The 27,809-nt window shown below is 36.9% G+C and overlaps 1 protein-coding gene across 2 annotated transcripts in view; it reads right to left on the reverse strand.

The window, feature by feature from the left end:
* Positions 1 to 27,144, reverse strand: part of LOC142099145 (ranaspumin-like) — a 151,223-nt gene extending 124,079 nt beyond the window's left edge. For both annotated transcript variants that reach the window (XR_012678479.1, XM_075182321.1), the window contains exon 1: positions 27,040 to 27,144. Coding sequence is in view for 1 of the 2 variants with exons in the window: in XM_075182321.1 (XP_075038422.1) it covers positions 27,040 to 27,094 (55 nt within the window). In the remaining variant the exon portion in view is untranslated. The remainder of the gene's footprint in view (positions 1 to 27,039) is intronic.
* Between the last annotated feature and the right edge of the window lie 665 nt (positions 27,145 to 27,809).

The raw sequence follows: 27,809 nt of genomic DNA on the forward strand, positions 1-27,809 counted from the left end.
GTGGGAGGAAATCCTATCTCACTCCACAGATAGTGACCTGGATGAAATCAAATCAATTATCTCCAGAGCTATAAGGCAGCAATGCTTACCACTGTGCCTTCATGCTGCCAAACGTAACATCCTTACTCCTGAAGGGCCTCTATGTTTTTTATAATTAAGTCAACTATGTTTCTCTAGTAATTATTGAATATCAAATATTAACTTGTTTTGTCTTGTATCCTTTCTGGAGATGAGTCCCATCTAATATATTCTACCCTATTTAATAAAATGGAATTCTCAGCAAGTTTCAACTTTTCACATAGACTGAGAAATGTATATTATCATACATTTTCCTTACACTTTTCTTGCTAAATATGTGTAATGTATGAATGTTGTATTATATCTGTTACTTATTAACTTTAGAAGTATAAAAGGTTCTATTTGTTTATCATCATGTACCATAATGTGCCTGCTCCTGTTGTAGACTGAAGGTTACATTTGGACATTCATATTCACCAGAGTGCAATATAAATATACATTCCTTTCAAAAAAGTATTTTGACTAAGCAAATCTGTCATGTGACCATCATAGCTACTATAACATGTCCCCACAAATCAGATACCAAAGTTATTTCCTAGTCATTCAACATCTACTCCTAAATTACTTTATTATTACTACATCAACAGATTTGTCTTGTTTATTAAACTAAACCAATTCTTAAACTTAATCTGAACATAACTTAACCCCCAAAGTCTCTTTCCTGTATCCACTGCACGAAACAAAGTACGTTATTACTGTTTATTCTGATTTCTATTAGAGCTACAAAAATACTGATTCATCATTATCATCATCTTCATTTGCCTTAACTCTTAATGGGAATTTGACCATCTATTTCATTTCTGTGCCACATTATGGATCCATTAACAATCCCGTCTGTGAGTATTTTGTCTCTGAATTTTCACTTTTTTTGTGACCACACATTGTCCTGGTTTAATGCCAAATAAAGGGTGGTTGCATAAGGCAGAATAACCACTGGGGTATTACCCTACTCATGGGGGATTAGTGCTAGAGGCTCATTACAACCTGCTTAACACTATGTCTAAACATCAGAAAGAACTGGATCTACACTGGACTAAAGAGGAGAAATAAACCTGTAGCCTGGAATGATTGTCAAATATTAAATAAGGTTTGTTGGCCAAATGTAGCAACATATGATCATTGTGATTTTATAGTCCTTATGCACAGACTCTTAGACAGGTGATTTATTACATAGATGTCAAAATGTTTCTATTCTCTTCATTCTGCAGCACTAAATATTGCAAATTAGAAACTAAATAAGGTGATATAGCAGAGCACCGTATACATCCCCACTGCAACCACTGGTCTTACCATTTTTTTATGTGCTTTTTTGAATTTACTAACATGCCTGTGACTACCTTCAACATTCATGGAGTTGGAGAGACATTCCCATTTTGGGGGGATTTGTCCCTTTGTACTGGGCTCATTACCAATATACCTTACGTGTGGACCTTACTTACAATAATGGAGCATGGCCTCATTGGGTCCGAACATGTATAAATAGGTAAGAACAAGGTATGGCAATCACAGAGGGTGATGGCCTGGTCTAGGGGAATAGCTATTTTAAATTTTAGAATTTTCGTACTACAAAGAAATGTTATATAAGATTAAATGATGTGCTAGAACTAGTATTTGAACTAAGATATAGAAAATATCTTACCAATATGTTTAAAGCTTTCAGAAGATCTCCGGCAATACAGAGAACACGTTTCTTAAAAATAGAAGACAGAATTAATGGCAACATTTAACACTTTTACTTACATGTATCTGTTAAGCTGAAGACTACAAAGTTCTAACACTGTTCTTGCACCATGTGTGGATGGCCCAGTGCAGGGGCATTTGTACGATAGGCTCACCAGAGACCTCACGCCCAGCCCCACAACCAAGCTTACCATAGCGATGTAGTGCATTTCTTATTGGTAAAAGGTGCAATCGCATGTTGTTTGCCTCAAACTATCCCCCACTATCTTCTGGGGGGGATTACTGGATTGCACTATTTAGTTAAGAGAAATGGGCTATATTAGTAGTTCACCATCACTGGTGTCCTCCTGCAGGAAGGAAGCCTTTGGGCTTTATTATACCATTGGACTATCAGTTTCCAGAATATCAGGTATGAATTGGGCAAAAAAAAATTCTTGCAAAAATACCCTGTGGAAATTGTAGCATTATTGCATACTGTATGTTCACACTGAACATTATAAAATAGTAGCACACCTGGATTGTCCTGCATGAAGATAATAGTACTTTAGTTCAGGGTTTATCAATCCCATTGCTCAAGTTCATGCTTTGAATATCTCCTTAATCATACATCAGTAAAGTATTTGTTCTTTCCACAAAGAAGATCATGTCTGTCTAACCTATGGCCACTGAGCTACATTTATCTTCTTTTATCCTAATGGGCTCCTAGGTTGATTAGGGAAATTATTACCTAAGATCACTATTTGAAAAAATAAAATTAGAAAATAGAGGAAAGCAATGAGGGAGAGGGAACCAAAAGAGTTTCTTATCATATGATGCTTTATCTGTAACAACAGTCCTACAGGCAAACAAAACTAAGAAATAGTGAAAGCACAAAATAACATAATATATCTAAATTTCTATATAAACAATTAAAAAAAAAAATCATATGTATATTATTATATGGAAAAAAACTATCATTTCCAAAAAGATTACTTATTAAAAAAACAACTTATTAAATGTATGTATATAATCACCTTGTAACAAAGTGTAAACATTAAAAAACAGCAGCATCTGTAGCATACAATTGCCCAAAAGAAAAAAATGGTATTAGTAAACCATTAGGCACAAAAGGGTTCCATGTAATATCCACAATTATGAGCTGCACTTCATAGAAATATATCACCATTAATTAAACAGTAATTTAGTTGTTTCCAATATTGATTAGGAGGATTATTAAGAGATCCTTTCATAAATAGTTCAACAAATGAAGGAGTATAAAAACGGCTTCATAAGAGGATTTGTGTATTTCAAAATGGCTTTATAAGCTGATATATCCACCTGAGTTGAGTGGAAAAATATGGAGACTAGCATATAAATTCCATAAGGGGAGAGAAGATCAGTACTTGGTAAATAAAGAAATCCTTATAATACACTGCTTACAACCCGTGTTCCAGAGCGGCAGATAGAATCCACAGTGAAAGATGTTGTGAGACTAGTGTTCAAATCCCATGATAAAAAAGGCAATCGTAGATATAAAGATAAATACTTGCAGGGTCCTGCAACCACCCATATTTCAGAATGGCAGATGTAGTTGCACAGTCCTATAATCGGATGTCTCCTGCACTGATCACTATGTCAGCGCTTCTTTAGCTCAGTTTGATCTAGAAGTAATCCCGGTATTCCCTTTAGGCAAATTGTGCACCAAGATCCTTCACCTGATTCATTTCCTTTGATGGTTTATAATTGGATCCAATGGAACTCTCAATATTTAAATAGCGGATATCCAATTATATAACAGTTTTTTTTAAAACACACCTGTAAATAATCTCATTGGGAATGTTAAATTAAAAATCAAACACTTAAATTAAAATGTATCACTCTAACTGTGTATGTACATTATCAAATATCTGTGGACAGCTCATAGCACACTAAAAAAATCACCATCACTATACATAAAATAATATAATTAATATAAGCATAGAGGGCCTGATTCATTAAGGAAAGTTAAGCAGAAAAATTAGTCAGTTTCAACCTTGGCAAAACCATGTTGCTTTGGAGGGGGGCGGTAAATAAAAAATATGATGACAGATGTATAGTTGGGGTAGGGTATGTACTAGATCAACTTTAAATTTCAGTGCAAACATAAGGCGATCAAGTATTTCTATGCTATATGAAAAAACAGCCAGTATTTAACTTGTGTGCAAAATAAAAAACTGATTTGCACCCCATACATTGCAACATGGTTTGTCCAGGAGATAACTTACTATTTTTTTTGCCTTACTTTTCTTAATGAATCAGGCCCATAGTGTTTATAACTTCAAACCATTAGAAAAATTATTTTTATATTATAATTTTACAACCAACAATACATAAATAATAAACAAAGGATAAAAATAGAAGATGAAAATAATATGAAATCGTAGGTTAAAAGTTAACAAAATATTTCTCAACTATATTGCACTCTTCACTCAGAATTCAAGTGCAGGCAAACACTTCATAGACTTGCATTCATTTTGCTAGACTTATTAAGCTGATTACCAGAAAATACTCTGCTACAAACACAACTTTAGGAGGGTTGCAGAGGACCAGTAGGGCACCCTCTGCTTTCCACTAAGAAATATTGCTATGGAAGTTGGAGTTTGAAAATCGAAAAAACAGTGCAAAGTGGATGCAGTACCATTTGATGCAATTATCTAATCATTTACTAGCAGCCGCTTGAAGTAATTTGTAAACTATTTTGGGTTAAAATGGATATAGGCTGCAAATGTATACTCTACGTTATTGCTATTCATATATTTTTGTGTTATATGTAAGCAATGCTTAAATGAATCATGTAAAGGGACAGGGAGAAAGCTAGATATAACTGGGCCTCATAGCAAAATTTTGAAGGGACACTCACCCCTCCTGTCCCTTTCTCTCTACTCACCTACCTTGCTGGACTGTCTGTCCTATTGGATGAGGGGATGGGAAAAATAGCAATGGGCATAAATTATTTTCATCAGAAAATACTCTGCGGCATACACAACTTTAGGGGGGTTACAGAGGACTTTTCACTAAGAAATATTGTTATGGAAGTTGGAGTTTGAAAATCAGTAAAACAGTGCAAAGTGGATGCAGTACCATTTGAGGCAATTATCTAACCATTTACTAGCAACCGCTTGAAGTAATTTAGTAAACTATTTTGGGTTAAAATGAATATAGACTGTAAATGTATATTCTATGTCATTGCTATTCATATATTTTTGTGTTATATGTAAGCAACGCTTGAATGAATCATGTAAAAGGACAGGGAGGAAGCTAGAAATATCTGGGCCTCATAGCAAAACTTTGAAGGGGCCCACACATATCTAAGGTGGGACAATCACCCCTTCTGTCTCTTTCTCTCCGCTCATCTAACTTGCCAGACTATATGACCTTTTGGATTGATAAAATAGAAACAATAGCAATGGGCATAATTTTTGGAGACCCAAAATGCCGGCATTCTGGAGCTTCAAATACCATGTGGTTTTGGCACATTAAGCTCTCTGCTGACCATCAGAGGGGAGCAGGGTCCAGAGTTACATGGGTGACAGATACCAGGGGCCTGGTAACTGAGAGATCCTGATAGACCCACTTAACAGCCAGGATCATTAACAGCTGCTTCACCTGCTGTCCCTGGTATATATGCCCATGACTGGAATATAATCATGAAAACCCTATATTGCCCCTGTGCTCAGGGGTGCCGAGAGGGGGGGGGGGGGATCGGGCAGGCACAAATTACCCCATAGCCAGGTAATTTTTTCTTTTTTCAAATTACATTTTTTTTTTTATTACTTTTTTCTTGCCAGCGAAGGGGAGGGGGTGTTAAAGGGCAGGGAGGCATATGCCTCCATTTATGGTCCAGTAGTAATGGGGTATAGTCAGCCTTTGCAGTCTGTGCATAGGTGGCCGCATCACAAGTTACTGGCGTCATCCATTCATAGAATATTGTATTATAGCTTGTACTACATTTCTGTAGTGGCTAGATCCCACTCAGCTCTGGTACCTTCAAAGTCACTGTGACATCACCACGTCATGTGACTGCAGCAGTCCCAGGTTTTGAAAGCTGCAATAACAGGTAGATGAGAGCAACACCATTTTAATACACAATATGTCATGTCTAAAGAGGCGTAGCCACGCCCCCATCACTATGTGATCATGCCCTCTTAGGAGCACATCCCTTCCAGGGGCGAACGGAGGATTGCCCCCCCCCCCCCCCCCCCCCGCGCGAGAGCAGCTCCGTTTCTTCAGCGCTGTCCTATACAGCAGCCGCGGCGCTGTCTAAGAAGCGTCCGTGGCTGTGCTGTATACACTACAGCACCGCTGTGGATGCTTTTTTGACAGCGCCGCGGCTGCTGTATAGGACAGTGCAGCTATAGCGGCCACTTAGTTAGCGCAGGGGGGGGGGTTTCTGGAGGCTCAGAAACCCCCCTGTGTGCGCCACTGCCTTCTCCCACTCTGTGTGGAGAGGGGGGGCAGAAAGTTGCAAATTTCTCTTGGCAGCCCTGTGTATGCTGTACAGCTCCACCAACCCTTTCACTTGTGCCTTCAATAACTAAAAAACTATCTTCAACCTGCAGCCTTACTTTGTTATTTCATAAATGTCTGATGGACTCTACTAGAGCCGTCACTCTTCTTCTGAATGCTCTACCCTGTAATATCAGTCTTTTCCCAGTCTCTCAAAATATAAGCAGTGACTGAAAGCTAACAATGCTTAAAGGCTTATCATACCTCTTGTTAAAGTTATGCCCTCCATCACCAATGCCTTTCTTACCCAAAACACTTTCAAACAGTCTGCACATTGTACAGCCACAAATCTGTCTATTTCTTCTCTCCCTTTAGATTGCAAGCTCTCAAGAACAGGTTTAACCTCAACCCTTCTTTGGATTATGCATGTATATAATATCTGTAAATATTTCACAACTGTACAGAAGGCAAGCACTCTTAGGGGCACATTCAGTTGGCCGTGTTACTGCCGAAAGTAACGTGGCCTGCTCTCTATTACCGTTAATACGGTCATTTTAGTTCGGATTTCTGCTCGCGGCTCCCAGACCTGCGAGCAAAAATTAGCGGTGAAAAATTACCGTCCTAATTATAATAATGTGCATTTTACCGTAGTAATAATACATGGAGAATTCCAAACCCTATTTACAGAGATTTTAGGCTTTATTTCCTCCCCACAATATTTCATTCTCCCTGCATCATGGAGGAAAGCATCAAGTCTTGTGATAGCTATTAAGTAAAAACATTAACCAATAAGTATATCTGTGTCTAGAGAGAGTTTAGCTTATCATAGAGGAAATTCATCTGCTGAATATATAGTAGAAACAGTTAATCAATTTTACGATGTAATAAAGCAAAATAAACTTGTTTATAGAAATATTATAAATGTAACTGATGATCACAAAAATAAATTATACATTAAAAACCCACTAAACTGTTAAAGAAATATTAAACTTTGACTTAGAAAGTTAATAAAAAATCTTACCACAAGTTCCGCAATGCGATCATAGTTCAGGTCTGGTTTTTTAGCCTAGTTCAACAAAAATATAATATTGCATAGAAATCATAGAATGTATGTAGGATCTTAAAATTTGCGTTATATTTATTGATGCAATGAAAATCAAAATAATCTGTGTTAATAATATGGAGGAAAATGTATACTGATACATGATAAGAATATTAGAAGTACCTGAGAAGTTCCGTGACCATATAACATACATTGTCATAGCCAAGTGTCTTTATACAAGTCACAGAACTCGTAACTGTGGTGTAAATTGTGTGTAGTGATTCATTGTTTAGTATCAACTAGTATACATTATAAACATGTCTAGTAATATACGTCCTACATTAGATTTAATATGTAAAATCACTATTAAAATTCTGTGAAGTAAATTAAGGTTTTGGCATTATTCATGCTTTTGCTATGTCCTATTTATAAAGAAATACATGAGTCTAACACAGAAATGCTCCACTACAACTTCCCCTTTCAGTTGACCAGGTATTACTGGTGCTCCTTGGTCCCATGTCATATACAAAATAACCTATTATTTCTGGTGTTGGATGCACTTATTGGACTATGGTTTACAATTATATTTGGTGAAATGTTTTTTTCATTTTATTGTTTTTCCTGTTATACTGTACATATATTTCTGTTGTTAAAATGGACTATCAATCTATGTTTTGGCAAAGTTTATTATAGGGGCACACAGGAGAGTGGGATGTTTCTCCAAGAGCACACGTAGTAACAGGTGAACTCTATGTCATAAAACTATTATCTTATAACTAATATATGCCTGTTTTCTAAAATGTAAGTATGAAACCAAATATCCGTGAATACACCTAGATACAAGACTTGTGTCATACATTACCTTATTGTTGCGTGAAACTTTACATTTCCTTACTCCCCACAATTTTAATATATTTAAAATATTTTCTAAAATGTGCTTTAGTTATAATGAAGCATGTTAGTGGAAGGGGTGGCATTAGCACAAGGCCTCTGTGTCAGTGATAGGCTGAGAGAGTGTCACTGTGCTGTGACTGGTGCACTACACTATGACATCACAAACTCAGCCTATAACAGACATGGAGAAGCAGCAGTCGGCATTATCACTACCAAAGGTAAGAAGTCTGCACGGGGGGCTCAATATATTTGGAGTAGTTAAACATTCCCCATTCAGGAAAGGGCTTTGTTCAATTTAAATCCATTGTATTGGAATACTTCTCACCCAAATCATTTCAATGGCACAGGAAGGTAAAGCTGAAATTTATATTCTTCCTTACCTCACATGCTAAAGCTTGCAAGTCCTTAACCAGCTGTTTAAGGTCCCCCTAAAAGATAACAAATAAACAATTTCAATTAGTGTAAAAGAAGTGAGGCCTTTGGTTACCAAGTGCTGATTATGTAACTCAAAAAGACATCCTATAATTATACGCCAAGTAACCCAAATATCTACTGTGTGCCAGGATTCCAGGGAGGATGAAACAATAAGCAGTAAATGTCTGTTATTGGTTGACTGCTTGCTGCTATTACACTTATGTGGCTTTAAAATAAAAGAAGACCTAAATTCTGCAAAAACATCTGACGTTATGCAGTATAGAAAAAAAACAATGATTCCAAGAGCTATATACAAAATATGAACTAAATTGTGCTCCTGAAGTCCCAGCAACTCACCCTGAAATAAATTCCCAGATCATACAGTTCTGTCTGATTTCAAGGGGGATATAGAGCATATACCAATATATTGATATTGACATATTTCTGCCATATACAGTATATAATTAAGATTCTTATCACATTGCCAATGTATGTGTACGCAACAAACAGATTAGCTTGTATATTTTCTGTCTTTCAGTACTGTGATCTTTGTATATCACCCCTCTCCACTTGTTGTTCTGAGACTTCCCAAGGGTCCAGGGAATAACCAGGAGACAAGCAATTCAGTTTCTGCCTTCCAGGTCCCTTCTGCTTTAGGTACTCGGTGGATGCTAGAAATCCATGTGATGTCATAGTGATCCAATCAGATGTGGGGAAATCCTTTAGAGAAGGTCTGGATTGGATCTCTCCTGACACAAACCTATTAGATCTAGTGTAGCCTGGATCTAGGAGAAGTAATCCATCAGATCCTTGCCCCACTATAAAAGAGTTTTCATCCCTTACTCCCTCCCCAGCTTCAACTTTATGTAAAGAAAGACATAATAAAACCAATTCAGCAATTGTGTCTGACATAGAAAGTATTATCCACATTGTCCATTTACACAGCAGATTGTTACAAAGAGACTAAACCAAGAGAACTACAGTCATGGCCAAAAGATTTGAGCATGACACAAGTATTGTTTTTCACAAAGTTTGCTGCTTCAGTGTTTTTAGACCTTTTTGTCAGATGTTGTTATGATATACTAAAGTAAAATTAGAAGCATTTCATAAGTGTCAAAAGCTTATATTGACAATTACATTAACTTCATGTAAAGAGTCAATATTTGCAGTGTTGACCCTTCTTTTTGAAGATCTCTGCAATTCGGCCTGGCATGCTGTCAATCAACTTATGGGCCATATACTGACTGATGGCCGCCCATTCATACCTCATCAATACTTGGAGTTTGTCAGAATTTGTGGGTTTTTGTTTGTCCATCCGCCTCTTGAGGATTAACCACAAGTTCTCAATGGGATTAAGGTCTGGTGAGTTTCCAGGCCATGGACCCAAAATTTCAATGTTTTGATCCCCAAGCCACTCAGTTATCACTTTTGCCTTATGGCAAGGTGCTCCATCATGCTGGAAAATGCATTGTTCATCACCAAACTGTTCTTGGATGGTTGGGAGAAGTTGTTCTTGGAGGATGTTTTGGTATCATTTATTATTAATGACTGTGTTCTTAGACAAAATTGTGACTGAGGCCACTCCCTTGGCTGAGAAGCAACCCCACACATGAATGGTCTCAGTATGCTTTACTGTTGGCGTGACACAGGACTGATGGTAGCGTTTACCTTTCCTTCTCTGGACAAGCGTTTTTACAGATGTCCCAAACAATCTGAAAGGGGATTCATCAGAGAAAATGACTTTACCCCATTCCTCAGCAGTCCAATCCCTGTACCTTTTGCAGAATATCAGTCTGTCCCTCGTGTTTTCCCAGGAGAGAAGTGGCTTCTTTTCTGGCCTTCTTCACACCAGGCCATACTCCAAAAGTCTTTGCCAATGACGTGTTTCCTTGCAGATAACCGTGGTTAACAGAGGAAGAACAATGATTTAAAGCACCACCCTCCTTTTAAAGCTTCCGGTCAGTTATTCTAACTCAATCAGCATGACAGAGTGATCTCCAGCCTTGTCCTCATCAACACTCTCACCTGTGTTCACAAGAGAGTCACTGACCTGATGTCAGCTGGTCCTTTTGTGGCAGGGCCGAAATGCAGTGAAAATGTTGTTTTTGGGATAAAGTTCATTGTCATGACAAAGAGGGACTTAATTGCAATTTATCTGATCACTCTTGACATTCTGGAGTATATGCAAATTGCCATCTTAAAAACTAAGGCAGCAGACTTTGTGAAAAATAATATTTGTGTCATTCTCAAAACTTTTGCCCATGACTGTAGTATCCCAGGGTGCATATAGATGTCCTGTGCTGTGTAGTGTTTACCTCAGTGAACTCCTATAATGTAATTTCAATGTATTTACCATAGTAATGTATTCACCTTAGTAAAGACAGAATATTATTGTACAGACAGCACAATATTCATACCTGTAATAGCTTTTTCAAACACTCTGATGTTACTGCGGGCTTCAACTGTAAAAAATATCGATTGACATATTTAAATATTTATATTACAGCCACTGTCTCCACCTCCTGCCTGTCCAGGATGTCCTCAGTTTTAAAGTGGGTGAAGATGAAAGAAGCTAATGAGCCAATCACATCTTTAAAATGCTGCAGCAGAAGATGAGTGTGTTGACAGCAGATGATACAAGAATCATAGAAAAGACCACAGAAAGAACAAGAGTAAACCTAGTGGAGAAATGCAAAGCAGCAGAAAAAGAGAAAACAGGCAGAGAAACCACTACATCCAGGAGTACACCAACATGAGAAGACGGCTAGGAGAGGACATATCAAAAGTTTTATATTACATTAGCATATTTTTTTCCTCCAACCCCACCACACCACCATGCTACCCTCCCTACATCCCATTACAAGGACATCAGCTGACATCACATCCCAGCTGTAAAAAGTAATGAAATGTATTCTACAAGAAACTAAAATGAATTTTGCACTTGCTGCCCTTCTGCAAGCAGAAGATATTATATAAAATAAGAAAAAAATAAAAAACATTGAAGTATAAAGCACCAGTAGGACATTAACAATTCATAAACAACAAAACATGTATAAAATGCCCCTATAATCTTCACTCCCTATCCCAGTCCTATGTGGTCTTACCATAAATCCTAGTCTACTTGTGTTGACAATTACACAGTTCCACTGATCTTCCACATGCTGGAAATATTCCAAGTAACTACATCTATTGTCCTTTATACATTTCACACTGTGGCCAGAGTTGGATGCTATTGACCCTTAATTTGTAAATGGTAATACTATGCATATTGCACAGACACATCTCTTTATCTGCTTTATGGGCCAGTGTGCATGATACACTTAAGTGTGTCAGTCACAGCGACCCTGTAAGGAAGAGAAATGAATAAATAAATTAGTGTTAAAAAAAACAAAAAAAACCGCTCTGCTACTCCCCCCCAAGCATTAATAGGGTTAGTTTGGCTGATTGGGGAGTGGGGGGGGGGGGGGGGGGGTTGCACACAGTTTTTTTAAAAAAAAATTACACTTTTTTGTTTTCTTATATTTTTTTAAAACAGCAAGGCCGGTGCTGATGGTCATCATCATTAGCACGGAACATGCACCAGGAGAAAGTTCCCGCAGCAGATATGTCTCCTAGAGACCTACCTGCGGCTGCCTCCAACTCTGCGAAGCAGCATGTAAAGAGTGTAAGCACACCTTTACATTGCTAGGCCCGCCCACTTTCTTCCCTATTCCTCCTCTCTAAGCATAGAGAGGTACTAGAGGGAGATCCGTCTCAGTCTGACATGCGTAGTAGCCAAGAGTGCTCTTTGCGCTTATGATTTGGACTTGTGTCCAACTCTACATGAGGTCCTGTATGTTCATTTTCTGCTTTTTTATTAAATGAGAGCAGTCAAACTAAAACCTGTACGTATGGACTACTGTTGAGTTCCACTCATGTTCTTCTGAAAGTAAATCCAAGTTTCCTTTTATACTAGATGCATGGCAAACTGAACAAATACCATTTATCTTACCTGTTAGGTCCTTTGCACTATTGCATTACTAGTGCATTTCTTTATTTTCCATTTAGTGGTTTTATGAATGGGAGTATTCAAAATAAAAGCTGTATAATGCAGACCCCAATATTTCCTGCACTGATCAGCTGTAATAGCACTGGTAATGAGCCCCTCTCAAGTGCAAAATATACTGGAGAAGTTTTACTGAATACACCTTATAGTGCAGCATTTCATAACATTGGTTGGATGGCTGTGTTGAGCCACTGCAGATGTCCAATCAGCATTATCAGAACACTGCACTAAATGCTGTATTCATTGAGAGTGTTGAGCCCTGGATATTGAAGTGGTATTTGCACCAGCTGGGGTGGATTATTGAAGACATGGAAAACCCAAATTTGTGCCACATGGATTAATTCTTAAAATAAAAAAGAGATATAAGTCAATAAGAGCTATAACATTATTTTCAAAATGGAATAAATATTGTTTAAAAATATGACCTTACCGCTTTGCAAACAAAATCCCCAGTTTCTTTAGAAATACCTAGTGATTCCTTGAAAATATGCAAAGACAAAATATTCAGAATAAAGAAAATTCCTAAAATCTAAAGATTTATAAAAATAGAAAACGTAACTGAAAAGCTCCAGGACATTTCTGTTTTATATCACTGTGTATTATTTATGTAGGGGACACACTTCGGCTACAATAGATAAAACCTTCATTTTATTGATATGCTTTAAAATCAGACCATCCTCTTTGTATATAAGGCAACATGTTTAAAACAACAAGTGATTTGTGATTGTGTAAGTGAAAATTGTGTTAAAATAAATAAGACTAAAATATGAGCTGTCAGCTTACTCTTTTATTGTTTATAATTATTGCATTTATATATCTGCTTGCTACATATTTATTTAAAATTTCTGATATCATTATAATATTTTAATTCAAGTACAACTGGTAAAAGCACCTATTTTGGATACATTATCATCGTATTAATGTATTCGCATAATATGTCCTCATAACGCAAATCAGTGTATTGCTGTCTCTTTAAGAGAATTTTCATATCAATCATCAGAATGTAAACACCATTTCCTTATTTAGGAAATCATCAATATTTAAATATATGCATATATCAATTAAGTGGGTAATACCCTGAATATTTAGATTATATTCATCATCCAATACACTCCTATAAAGATATACTTTTTGACATATATGTTACTTATATCACATTTGAGACATAACTGCTTAAATTACAGATTCCTCTGATGTCTATACTAAGAAGCTTCTGCAAAATATAATATGCATGAAAATGTTTCTGCAAAATTGTGTTTTTATTTAAACCTCATTAAGAATTAAAGATACTTCTGACCAAAGTGACTAGATACATTTTCTGTTGTTCCTACATGTTAGCATTTACTGTACAAACAGCTTTTAGATGGTATGAGCACACTCACTGTTACCTGGGGAATGTTTAGTAATAATATATCTAATATTCTTAGATGGGAATTTGTAAGCTCAGTGCTAAATTACTGAATCTATTGTTCATATTGTAAAATGGTACAAGTTATCACTGGAAACATGCAGTTTAATTGACAGACTATTTTGGAGAATAAAACTGGATATTATGCGCCTTCTATGAATTAGGAGAAACTCCAGATAATGGGTGCACCTGGAAAAACCATTTTGTGCTGAAGGGGGGTGCAGTCTAGTCCAACTCTAAAATACAATGTAAAATAAAAGTTGGGTAATGTGAGTGTGCAGCATGGAAGTGCAGTATGCGCCCTACCAGCAAAATATGTTTGTATTTGCACCCCTTGCAGTGAAAAATAAATTGCTCAACTGTAATCGCTGTATATTTTCGATGCACAAATCCAGAGCCGGATTTAGACCTCATGGGGGCCATAGGCAAGATATTGGTTTGGGCCCCCCCTCAAACAATCCATAGCACTATATTTTTTTAGCATAGCATATACTCCTATAGTTAAGTAGAAGGCTAAGCTATGTGCCGCCGCACATCACACTGCTCCTCCTGCATCACCATGCGGCCCCTCATTATTGTCCCTCTCATCACACTGTTACCTCTCTGCCCAGCACCTTTGCCCCCTCTCTGGCCAGCACCTTCACACATGCCCCCTTTTCTGCCCAGCCCCTTCACACATGCCTCCTTTTCTGCCCAGCACCTTCACACATGCCCTTTTTTCTGATCAGCACCTTCACACATGCCCCCTCTCTGCTCAGCAACTTCACACATGCCCCCTCTCTGCTCAGCACCATCACACATTCCCCCTTCTCTGCCCAGCACCTTCACACATGGCCCCTCTCTGCCCAGCACCTTTGCCCCCTCTCTGCTCAGCAACTTCACACATGCCCCCTCTCTGCTCAGCACCATCACACATTCCCCCTTCTCTGCCCAGCACCTTCACACATGGCCCCTCTCTGCCCAGCACCTTTGCCCCCTCTCTGGCCAGCACCTTCACACATGCCCCCTTTTCTGATCAGCACCTTCACACATGCCCCCTCTCTGCTCAGCACCATCACACATGCCCCCTCTCTGGCCAGCACCTTCACACATGGCCCCTCTCTGCCCAGCACCATCACACATTCCCCCTTCTCTGCCCAGCACCTTCACACATGGCCCCTCTCTGCCCAGCACCTTTGCCCCCTCTCTGGCCAGCACCTTCACACATGCCCCCTCTCTGCTCAGCACCATCACACATGCCCCCTCTCTGGCCAGCACCATCACACATGCCCCCTCTCTGGCCAGCACCTTCACACATGCCCCCTCTCTGCTCAGCACCATCACACATTCCCCCTTCTCTGCCCAGCACCTTCACACATGCCCCCTCTCTGCCCAGCACCTTCACTCATGCCCCATCTCTGCCCAGCACCTTCACACCTGCCCCCTCTTACACTGCAGCTGCAATCTCACACACACTAGCTATCCGTCACATTACCCCTTCCTCTTAATTTTTCTACCTCTTGTGACTCCAGGAACAGACAGAAATGCTGCAGCTCTTGCACACTGACTACCAGAGTTCCAGCAGCCCACCTAACACTGTGTACCATGTGACCGCTGCGGTCACATGAAACTGCTACCATAACACCAGCCCCTCCTGCGACTCGCGGAACCCGACCCCCCTGCACGAGTCGCGCGTGGGGGGGGGGAGGGATCGGGTGCCCCCAATCTGAGCCCCCTGAGAACCGCTAGGACCTAGGCAGGTGCCTAGGTTGCCTAGCGGTAAATCCGGCCCTGCACATAACATCACTCAACATGTGATCACATGTCAGCAACAGCAGAAAATTTGATAGGGCTGAAACAATGACAATGTATTTTTTACCCCATAGATTAAGTTATTTGGCCCGAGAGCCAAACAGTCATATTTTAATATATTGACACTGATCCGGACACTCACAGAGTGACCAAATCTGCCTGTGTATACAGCATGTATGATGGAAAGTGCACAAATGTTTAATATTTCAAGTGCCAGCATGTTCAGCAGTTTATATAGTGAAACAATATATAAACTGTAAGGCAACTGGAAATCATGTGAGAAACATATACTTTACAACTGTCTGCCAAGTGAGCTAAATACTTTAGCATTTATCCGTTCAGCAGCCTCTACATAAACATCTAGCAACGTTTTGCACATTCCTTGATACAACTGCATTTTATTTGTTCTTTGATACATTAATATTAACCTGCTTATTTATATTGCAGTTTTGCTATTTTTTCTATTGATAGATAACATTTTACTTTTATGACCATTTTATCATTTTATTATCACGTCATACTGATTTCCTGTGGGTTACTCATATTCATTAATATCTGTGGACACATAGTTTTGGTGTTATGTTATGTTTATAGGTTTTGACTTTTTTTTTCTATTGTCATTGCTATCATTACTTTTCTGTACACACAAACATATTTCTGTATACCGCAGGTGTAATTCAGGAACTACCTACCATAAGATACACAGTTATAGCAGAGAGCTGTAATTGCTACATAACTTTGAACTGTATTGTTTATTACATTTTCATACTACTATGTATCTGAAAATGATATAGTGATATAGCCATTGTTGGTGGCTCCAGCTTATGGGAATCATTTGTCATTTTAGTTTTAATGCAAGTGTTTAATTGTTGTTGTTGTTGTTGCAGTTTTTGTGTTTTACTTTTCATTTGTGCATGGGACTATAATTTGAGCATTATTTTATAAAAAATAAAACATTGTTTTTTTTTTATATTTTAGAGTTAAAATGTTATATATAACAATTGCACCGCTTTTGTTGCCCTTAATATTTAGTGGTGCTCAACATATTCTTTCTTTCAAACATGGCTACATCTGGGAAAATTAGATCTCAATGTGAAAAGCAGTGAAGTCTTTGTAGCAAAATGACAACAATTGTGTGATATAAAGAAAACCGAATTCAGGGTTCCATCTGCTGGACCATTTAGGATTTATCCAACTGGTTTTTGGACATGTAATATGAGATTGGGAGCAGGCTAGAAAATCCAGATTACCCCATTGTATGGAGCTTTTCAGTCAGCAGTATACTCCTGCAGACAGGTATCCAAGGGTAATAATCAAGTACAATTATGTGATAACATGTATCATCCTCAAGGTAGATCATGTTAATAAAATGCATTTATTGACAAATCAATAGGATAATAGCTATAATGACTAAGAACTACAGGTTGGAGCTGGAAGTACAGCTGCTTCATGATGAAACAGTTTTTATTTGTATCTTCTATAGAGTATGAATTGCTGGTATGCGTAACCAATGTACTTTTTCCCACCAGAGCTTGGCTAAAGAGCTTACAGTATCATATCAAGAAAGGAAAAGCAACCTTAGGCTTCATACACAAGGGCTTTATTTTAAAACACATTCTCAATACATATGAAAAGTGCTAGGATGAAAATCATAATATGCAAGTCAAATTATCTGTACTCATCATACTCTCTGACAAGCATTCACTTTGTGTCAATTTTGATATGGGCTGCTCCATTTCTAACCATTAATAATGCTTTAAAAATACAATGGAGTTCTATGGAAATGCTCCTTCAGCACTTGCTAAGCTCTTAGCAAACATTTGTCAGTGTCCGTGTAATGTGTGTATGGTCACGATAAATGATGCTGGAAGCTTTGAGATGTGTCCTTTAGTGCATTGTTAATGTTCCTCAAATGTGACGTGTACCCACTTTGACTGCATGGACAAATTAAAGGTTTTGTCTATCACATCTAATAAGTGTTGTTTTAAAACATGCTGTGTAATAACCTTAATTGGCTGATTTATTTAAAATGTGTCACAATGATATAATGATTTAAATGCTACAGGTCTTATAACTTCAACATCACTGTGAAAGTTTCCCAGCAATAATTTCAATGTACAGTATGCACTATTTATTTCTAACTTATTTTGTGTAACATAAAATATTTAAAAAATATAAACAAAATAGTAAACATAACTTACCAAAATGTATCCTATTAATATTTCCACATCTTCTACGACCGGTGTACCACCTTTACCGAGTAGGTCTCTCTAAAATGAGATTTAAATATTAAATATAAACTGTGCCAAGCGCTAAATCCAATGTAACTCTGAATGGAACATTTATTTATTTATTTTTAAATATTTTTATTTTATACTCTCTTTCCAAATAACAGAACACATGTTGGGTCACTCAGGCATCCCTACTCTTTTAAAGAGGTAGCTTCCATGTACAGTTATTATAGCAAGGCATGTTCTATACACAGGGCCACCTTAACAACAGTATGGGCCCCCGGGGCACAGCAGTGCACCGGGGCGCCTATATATAAATATATATGTAAAAAAAAAAGGATTATATATATATATATCTTAACTTACCTTTCAATCGCGATGCGTTGAATCCTCTTCTGTACTTCGGCGCTGTGCTCCTCCATGCTGTGCTCGCAGTGAATGTCGGGTGTGATGACGTCATCATGCCCGACATTCACTGCGAGCGCATCACGGAAGAGAGGACCATGGAGTGAGCCGGATCGTCACCTGACCTGTACGGTCAGGTGACCGCAAAAGGTAAGTTTCTTTTTTTTTTTTTTACAGGATTTTTTTTTACAGCAGACCTGCCAGGGCCCCCTTTCCCCCTGGGCCCCCGGGCACCTGCCCATCGTGTCCAATGAGAAAGACGGCCCTGTCTATACAGCATTATTTAAGGAGTACAGTAGGAATACAAAATATAATTTATGAAGTTTAAAAAATGGAGATCTGACAGCGCACATTGTTACACACATCTTCATGTTTGTCCAGCATGTTCATACATAGATTAACATCCACTTTGTGCTTTAGGAAAGTGTTTCTGCATAGATCCTTTGCTCTAATATTTATAGGATTGCTGCCCAGATGTAAATGCACATGCCAGCAAAAGTTAAAAGATCACTTCAAAGTCCTTTGTACTATTTCTTTCGGACCAGCCCTTAACTAATAACAACTTTTCCTTTTTCCCCTAAAATACTACACATTGAAATATTTTTAAGTCATGGAAGATATTGGTCTTCATATCATATGTTACATTTTTATATTATTTCATTAAAATATCATTGATAGAATTGCACCTATAAATGTGGTTTCCTGCATGAAGTGCTGATGCTTGGTGTAAGCGGCATCCCAATGACACTACAGATGGAGAACCTTTCTTATGGACAAATAACACGATCAAGTGTCCACCGTACAGCATATAGTCCTGACCATGGTGCAATGTCAGGAACATGCACCATGGTACAGCACACCCACTGTGGTATGGTGGTCACTGGAACACACTATTATTATAAAAGAAATATTATTCTTCTGTGTATGCCTAGCCTGATCTCCACCACCTCTAATGAGGGTGACAAATAATTTATTTTTAAGAGGGGGGAAAGGGCTTTTCAGTTATCTGCTAAACTAGGAACACCCCCTCCAAATGGCATATTCTCCAACCATTAAATGCTATTTAAATATCTCAATCCCCATATCTTCCCATTACAATCAGCAACATTTTATATCTTCCCTAATAGCCAGCATTTGACAAATGCCCTTATATGTAGGAGGAGATTTGCTATAGTGAAGAATGCCTGCTTTTACAATATGTGGAAGTGTGAGCATCCATAGTTATAACATTATCAATGAAAACATTTCAGAAACACCTGTACATTTTGTTTTGTTAAATTACACGAAAATTAGGTATATCATCAAAGTTGTGCCCTCGAACTGCCATATACTATTTTTATTTGCTCAAACTTTCTTGCCAGTGACTGAATAACCACAAATGTAAAATTTTCTAGTGTTAGTGGCAACAAAATGTCTGTTTTTTCAAAGATACAGAGGAAACCGAGAATTCCAGCGAATGCTGCCCCATGCCTAAGGATCAAGTGGAGAATCTGCTATCTTGTTACATATCTGTGAGTAGTTTGGGATAGTTGAGCTAGAAACATTTTGTGCCTTATTTAGGGTTAGGAGTAAATCCAGATAGAGGGAGCAACTTTGCACTTTGGCACACCCATGCTGCACTGCAGGGGAGCAAATATAAAATGCCAGATGTAGAGTTGAGATTGGAGAGCATCCTAAAAATCCAATATTTGTTGCTACATGCAAAAGCAAGATTTTTCCATGCATGTAAATCTAAAATAGCATTTGTACTACTTGCATTTTATGGTGTGCCCAAATACAAGTTTATACCTTTTTAGTTGTATTTGTTTATAGCACTAAATGAGGCCCTAAGTATCTTTGTGGAACAATCTCTACTTCATCTGTAAGCATGAATGCACTATCTGCATAATCCTTCTCTTCTAAATTTTGCCCAAAAGCAATATGAAAAATGTGTTAGTTTCAAAAATAGTCCTAGAACACTGACAATTTCTGGATTTGAATATCAATAACGTTTTGGATTCATGTGAATTCTATTTCAAAAAATTCCATAACATTTTACTATTTACAGTATAGGAGATGGGAAGCAGTTTGATGAATACAAACAATCTGTAATTTATAAGTGATATATCGCAGGGGCAAGTGCAGGACTACAGCTGCTGTGGATATTCCATATGTAATATGTATAGTAGAATAGATTGCTTCTCGTCCTTTTTTAAAGCAGACATATTTTTCTTAGCATACATATAATGCACACAGAAATATGTAATATCTGTATCCTGATCTCGCATAGTCTACAAATACTATTGGAACATTTTTACTTTGTATCTTGTTTTGGACAATATTTCTTAACCAAATCACCACCCCCTTAAACACACCAGTGAGTTGTACACAGACTTTTACTATGTTAGATTATAGGATTATTGTGCATATGAATTTTGTGTACGTAAACTTACGAATGTAGTTCCATCACGTATAACGATATTATCCACGTTACAGCCAATACATGTCTGTGAATTGATCAACAATGATAAGATGTTAAATATAAACTTTCACATTAAATATTATTAAATATTTTAATGACTTTAAATATCTGTTTTACTTACAAAAACTCTATTCAATTCTATCATATTAAGTTTGTCAGCAAAATATACTGTATCCTGAAACCATGCTTCCCATTTATTTTGTTATCCTAGCAGACTCACAAATAACACAATACAAGCAGTTACCCGCTGCAGCACATCTATAAGTACAGAATATCACCCACTGATTAGTCTAATCATACATAGGTGCACGTCTACACTGAGCATTGTCATGGTCCATCTGTATATCTGTTGTGTGAGATTTGTAGTTTTGAAGGTGGAATTGACCTCGTCTTTCACATGTGACAATGTCAACACTAAGCAGGTTCTACTGTCTCATTGGGCCTAAACGTTCATTAAGTTATACTCTTACATTTTTCGTCCATTGTTTACGGCCATTTCAGCCTGATTTATGTGTCACATACTATATTTATGGTCTATTTCAAGTGACAAATATTTAAATTTTCTCTTGTGAGGTATATTGGTTTCCATGTGCTTTACTTGCTGGGTATTTATGCTTATATAGATCTAGGGATTTAGTTTAAATTACTAATTCCCACCACCTGCTTCATCATATAAACCAGGAAGCCTTCATATATATTCCCAATGTCCATTGGTTGCTGATGATCCTGAAATCTTGATTTTGAATAATGATTACATATTTGGGTGCACTATTGTGCTTATCCCGCAGCTAATATGAGCGCTCAGACTTCCCCATTATTACTGTTCTAAATTTATTCGTTCCTCATCCATATGTTCTATAGAAATATTTGTCTGATTCCCAAATACATTTTAGAACATCACAAAACTACTTGCCTGCTCAAACCGTTAGTAAATTATTCTTAAGGTCTACAATGCTATTAATAGACACATATTGTGTATGTAAATGTACAATTTAAAAACGTGTAATTTTATGCATATATCTAACATTGTTAAGTTATGGAGTTTCTCCCTAACATTAACAAATATGTTTCTAAAATCAAATGCCTATTAAAAAACTAATTATTTGCGTATTAAAACATGTAAAACCTTTAACCATGAGCTTAGTGTGGGCTGTCATGTATTTACTTCAATGTATTGAGTTTAAACAAATAAGATATAGTGGAAATTTTAATCAAGAACTTAGACTGTGGGTGGGAGATGGCATAGGGCGGCACGTACATGTAAATCCAAACCTGCTGGGTGGGGTCCCTCACCAGGAGAACTGAGCAGGTCCTCTTTTTTTTTTAAAAAAAAAAAAGGTTTATTATTTTAATGTGAGCTCTATGAACAGCTCAGTGGGAAAGTACAGGCTTCCATGTTGGTCACTGGAAATCATGTGACCAGTGTCAATAAGTATTTTCCTATGTGTAGGGAGATCTGTCTTAGATGCCTCTGCCTTCCAGCACTGATAGATATAGTGTTTTGCGCCTAACAATAGCTGACCTATCAGATGCTGTTAGATGTAGATTACACTGAATCCAAACCTCCTAATATTTCAACTGGGCAAATCAGGACAGTATTTGCACGGAACGTGGCCGCACCATATTGGGGTCCGCCTAGCGCTTCTGAAGTGCTGGGCACTATAACCTTCTTCCTCCTCTAAATATATCCCGACATTGCCAAGAGCAGCAATTATGCTATTATTAATATTTATAGCTGTTTATACAGAAAAATTTACTTACGAGTGTGTCATACAATTTTTTAAGATAGACTTGATACTTTTCCTTCATTTCATCCGGCTGTAATAAAAAGTAATAATAACTAATATGCTTAATTAATACATTATGTTGTTTGCATAACTGCTCAGAGGGCTATACACAAGCCATGTAATTGCAAAATAAACTGGAACATAAAGTGTCAGTTTGAATAGGTCCTCACTAAGTTATATTAACAAGTTGATGGCTTTCCAAAAACTTTAAAAAGTTTTAGATTGTATACAAAATAACTTGATAAATGTTCCATTTTACAGCAATTTTTTTCCACTTGAAGTTTTCAAACCCAACAAATCCTGTACATCCTATGTTTTGTAGGCGATTGCTTAAGCGTCATTAATAATGTATTCATGTAAATAATCACTACAGTTTTGGTTTCATCTTTTTATATTTTACGCTACTTTCAAAATTAACACAAATGAAAATATTCTGTGCAATGTTGTACCAAAATGATAAACTTAGGAAAAGCATTGTGTATATTCTAAAAACGTCTAGACCCTTTGCATATGGGATAATAAACCGTCTGTTGTGAAATATAAGGATATTAGGAGACACTAAAGAAATATTGTGCCCAAACAAAAGAACCAGGTTGCAGGCCAAGTGCTTTTATAAAGGGAACATAACTCCAAGCTAACTTGTAATGTCCTTATATATCACAGGGGGAACATTGTACGTAAAACTGTATTCTTTCTGTTACATGCTCTTAATATGATGATTACATTTGCAAGTAACACTCTTTAGTGTTTTGTATGTGGTGGAATCTTTGTCTGAGCCAAATGATATGAGGGATGATAGAACTATGGCAGATTAGTAGAATACTGAAACACAGTGAAGGTTATATATGAACCACAAAACATCCACCATGCAGCGCAAAATCCACTTTGGCCCCCACCATGCACCTTGACTTGTACAAGTGCACCTAGATTTCCATCAAAGCGCTCTGGTTTGTGTATCTAAAATTGTGGCATTTGCAGACGAGCAAGTGAAAGGAAAGGCAGGGGCAGAATGAGGGTTGTCCTTGCAATGTACAGATAGGCACAGTGGTGGACTAGCTTTGAGGAGCAGTGCAGCAACAAGATTTGCTTTCTGAACTACATTATGAAATGAGTACAAGGGGTGAAGAGGGTGTGTTTTAGGGATTTCCATTTCCTCTTTTGTCAAAGGATGTTTATTTTGCACCAGCCTATATCTGATGGTCTTTGGGTCTATTCTTATACTTTAATGGGGCGCATTTTATGCCTCTGTGTTGTACTTTGGTGGAGAACTTCATTTCTACGCACATTACTAGCAATGTAATAAAAACTTCATCAGAAAATTGTCACATTCATTTAAAAAAACCTCAATGTCCCCTTACTGTCATGATTAACCTAAGCCATAAACGGGACAGAGCCAAGTATATTTTAGGAGAAGAACAGAATAGTCTGTTTTAATGAAAGCAGTTTCAGGTTGGACTTTGCTCAGTCTGCCTATGGAGATGTTTCTGGGTCTCCACAAGCCTAGGATCATTTGTACTTTGTTGAGTAGGCTCAGGAATACAGAGAGTAAGTGTGCACCTACCTAAATTCAAGGCATTTTGCAATGCTCATCAAGTGTGCTTTGTAAATGAGGCCCAGTGGTTGAACAAGTGTGAAATATATAGTTATGTATGTCATCCTCCGGAGTCAATAATTTATGTCCTAAAATGAACTCCTATGGTGCATTCCTGCTAGGGAGGTTAAAGATGTTCTCTGTTATGGTAGCTGGTAACATTTATATTGATGCTAGCAAGTAAATTTAAACATATCTCCATTAGCTGTGATGTACACCGAGGTGATTGACATGAAAAGATACTCTGGCTTTTCTCATGCTAGAATCACATATCGGGCAGCATCCACTAAAGGACAATTTATTGAAATAGTGATAAAATTGCTATTTTTAAAGGACAGTTTCTTAATCACAAAACCTAGAAATCACCAGTTTTACAAATAAACTTTTTTTTTTAGTAGTTTCAAAACAAGTGATAATAGTAAGTCAAAGAAAACAAAAAATTATTGTACAATGAAATTAATTCATTCATTTAAATGGGGTTTCAACAGGGAAGCTATTTAGCCCATTGAGATTCATTTGGAGCATTGATATTAATATTAAAGCTTTATCTATAGTGATTTTCATTTCTAGTTAAATAGACTAGTTTTAGAATAGTAATTTGGATACCCTGAAAGAATTGACAGATATATTAAAGAAAAATGCAGAATGAACAAAAGTGAATTGTTTTCCCATACATTTCAATGCACCCATTCATTTCAATTGATATTCTATAGGTAGCGAATATTCTGGAAAACAGAATAATATGAATGGGAACATTAAAATGAGTGGGAAAGTTCTGAGTTTTCTAACCGCTAGTGAAGCCAATATTTTTAAATACTTGAAAATTGGTAAAAATCACTGCATTATAGGTTAGAGTTGGGGCAAAAAAATATTGTTTTTGGCTAATTCCAGCTATTTTGGTTGATTTAAATATGGTTAAACAATTACCATTTGGTAGATATTTCTCATAACATGTGAAGAGAACAGTTTGTAGGGTCAGTGTAATTCTGCAGAACTTGAAAAGTATTATAGCAAGAATAAATGAAAAATATTAAAAAGGAGGCATAGAGCAAATGCCACTTCTACCACTTTTATGTGTTTAGGTTGTGATTTCGCCAAGTTGTATTTGGAGGCCACTCTGTGGACCACTCTGGTTCTATTGTCAGAAAGGGAATCTCATTAAACCTGATACTGATAGTGGCGAGACCCAGGCCAAAATGAGGCCCAAACTGGACTCTTAAAAGGAGTGGCTTGATGGGGAAGGTTCACAAGGGATTGTTGGGTACAAAAATGGAAAAATACAAAGGAGTACTTAAATGATACAATAAGATCCTAGCAATTACAACTATTAACTATTCATAAAAAAACAAATAAACAGCTAAAATCACAGTTTTGATATTTTTTATATTTCAGGAATCAGGTCTATTCTAAGTACAAAATGGTCACTTATCACCACTTCTATGTAGTCTTATCAGTTAGTCTTAATGTTTTTATTTTCACCTATATTTATCACCACTACTGAAAAAACATATAAATCAAGCTTATGTACATTACCGTTGCTCCTCTAATTTCACAAACGAGTTTTACAAAATCTTGAAAAAGCTCTGCAGAGTTCTAAAGAAAATAAATAAACAGAAATCAACCATAAGTAAGTACAATCGTGTATAGAAAAAACATTACATATTACAGAATACAAGGAAAATAAAGTATATTAAACAAACATCAAAACTCAAGATATGATAATGGGAACAGTAATAAGTATTTAGGTGCAATATGTGCAGTTTATAGGTCAGGTGTCTCAGAAGTATAATGATTGAGAATGTTATTAACATGAAAATAAAATATTTCTCTAAGTTCAATACAGTTAAATCCATTACATTCTTTGGGCAATATATGGTGTAAATGAGTAATTATGTATTTTCTACCTGCTGGATATTTCTTATGATGTAGATTGTAATTTTTTTAATATTGTTATTGTGATGACATTTTTGTTATTGCCTATCCGTACCAGGTTCTTAAAAATCCATAGGCAACATGTTTTCATGTTTTGAAATTAATACCAATGTATTTGCTTTACCAATATCTTTCTTTCTGTAACCTCCCTGACTCCCTTCCTCATGATAGTGAATTTTAAAGGGATGGTTCTAAAGTGCTGGGAGATTGGACTGTTTATACTTTTGCACAGTGCACATCTTCACATTCCCTCTCCATTCCTACAATCCTAGGCAAACCTCTAGTTTATAGAGTCAGCTCTTGAGAGTAGACGTGCAGTGTGGTCCATCTAGGCATTCAAAACCAAAGCTATTTGTTGTGTGCATCCAGTGTGCTTTGTAAATGAGGTACAATGAGTGAACAGAGAAGGATATAAGTACGACAGAACATAGGAGACAGCCAACATTGTATATAGTTTTGCAGTTTACACAAGTCTACAGAAGGAAAAAAATTCAATTGATATTTGTGTCTTGGACCAGCAGAAACCCATTATCACCACATAATGATTTAGTTATTAAAATATTAGTAATATCTTTCCCTAATTATTTTTATCTATTAATTCTGGACGGCAATTGATATATTTCATAGAAATACAGTACTACTTACATGTAATGTATTTGGCAAACAATTTTTGTCATCAGATGTAGGTTTTGAACAATCTTTAGTACCTGAGTTGAACAGAAAATAGCATTCACAGTTGAAAGCATAGAAACATTAAAATAAGTCAGTAATAATGTTTTAATTAAAGTTGTTGTTCTACTCCTATTAAATACATACCACCATCATTACAGAGGGCTGCACCAACCAGCATGAGCAGTGTGATGAGAAACATTTTGCAGTCTGTTGAGATCAGCACACAGTGTATGTGACAACCAGTAAAAGCTCCTGTTTTTGTAGTATTAAAAGTCCCTGACATCAAAGTCATGAACATGGCATCATATGCTGGAATGTGTCCAAACCAATGACATATTCAATGCTCAGAAATACTCCTTTATAATGTGTTGGCAGTAGCTAAGTAGACATTACATGTGTGCCAACAATTTTCCATTTAAGGTTAAATGTAAATATTAAAAATGTACTAATATTTGTAACCCTTACTGTACTATATGTTTTTAACCCTTTTCTCTGTAACATAGAGATTGCAATGGTGTTGTTTGCTATCTTTTGGTATGTACTAGGCTATTATTAAAATGTAACTAAACCCACAAAATACAATTAGATTTTGAAAATGGATTGTGTTGTGTACTGCGAACAGCTCTGGTGAATCAGAAATATATTCAAATGTTGCTTTGCCTCCCCAAATTCAACAAGTTTAACAAAAATAGGAGATTGATATTTGAATTTGTCGTTTTTGACAATTCCATTTAAATTTATACAAGGTACAAATGTAGTGTGATTGATTTGAAATAAGTGCCTTCTACCTGTCACACACACCTGACCATGCTGTACTAACCCCACCCACTCAGTATTAGTTCTAACTTTACGTGAAGCACTTTATGACTGAATGTTCCCCCCCCCCACACACACATACACATACACACATACAT

The sequence above is a fragment of the Mixophyes fleayi genome, chromosome 8, assembly GCF_038048845.1.
Source record: "Mixophyes fleayi isolate aMixFle1 chromosome 8, aMixFle1.hap1, whole genome shotgun sequence".
NCBI classification, from domain to species: Eukaryota; Metazoa; Chordata; class Amphibia; order Anura; family Limnodynastidae; genus Mixophyes; species Mixophyes fleayi.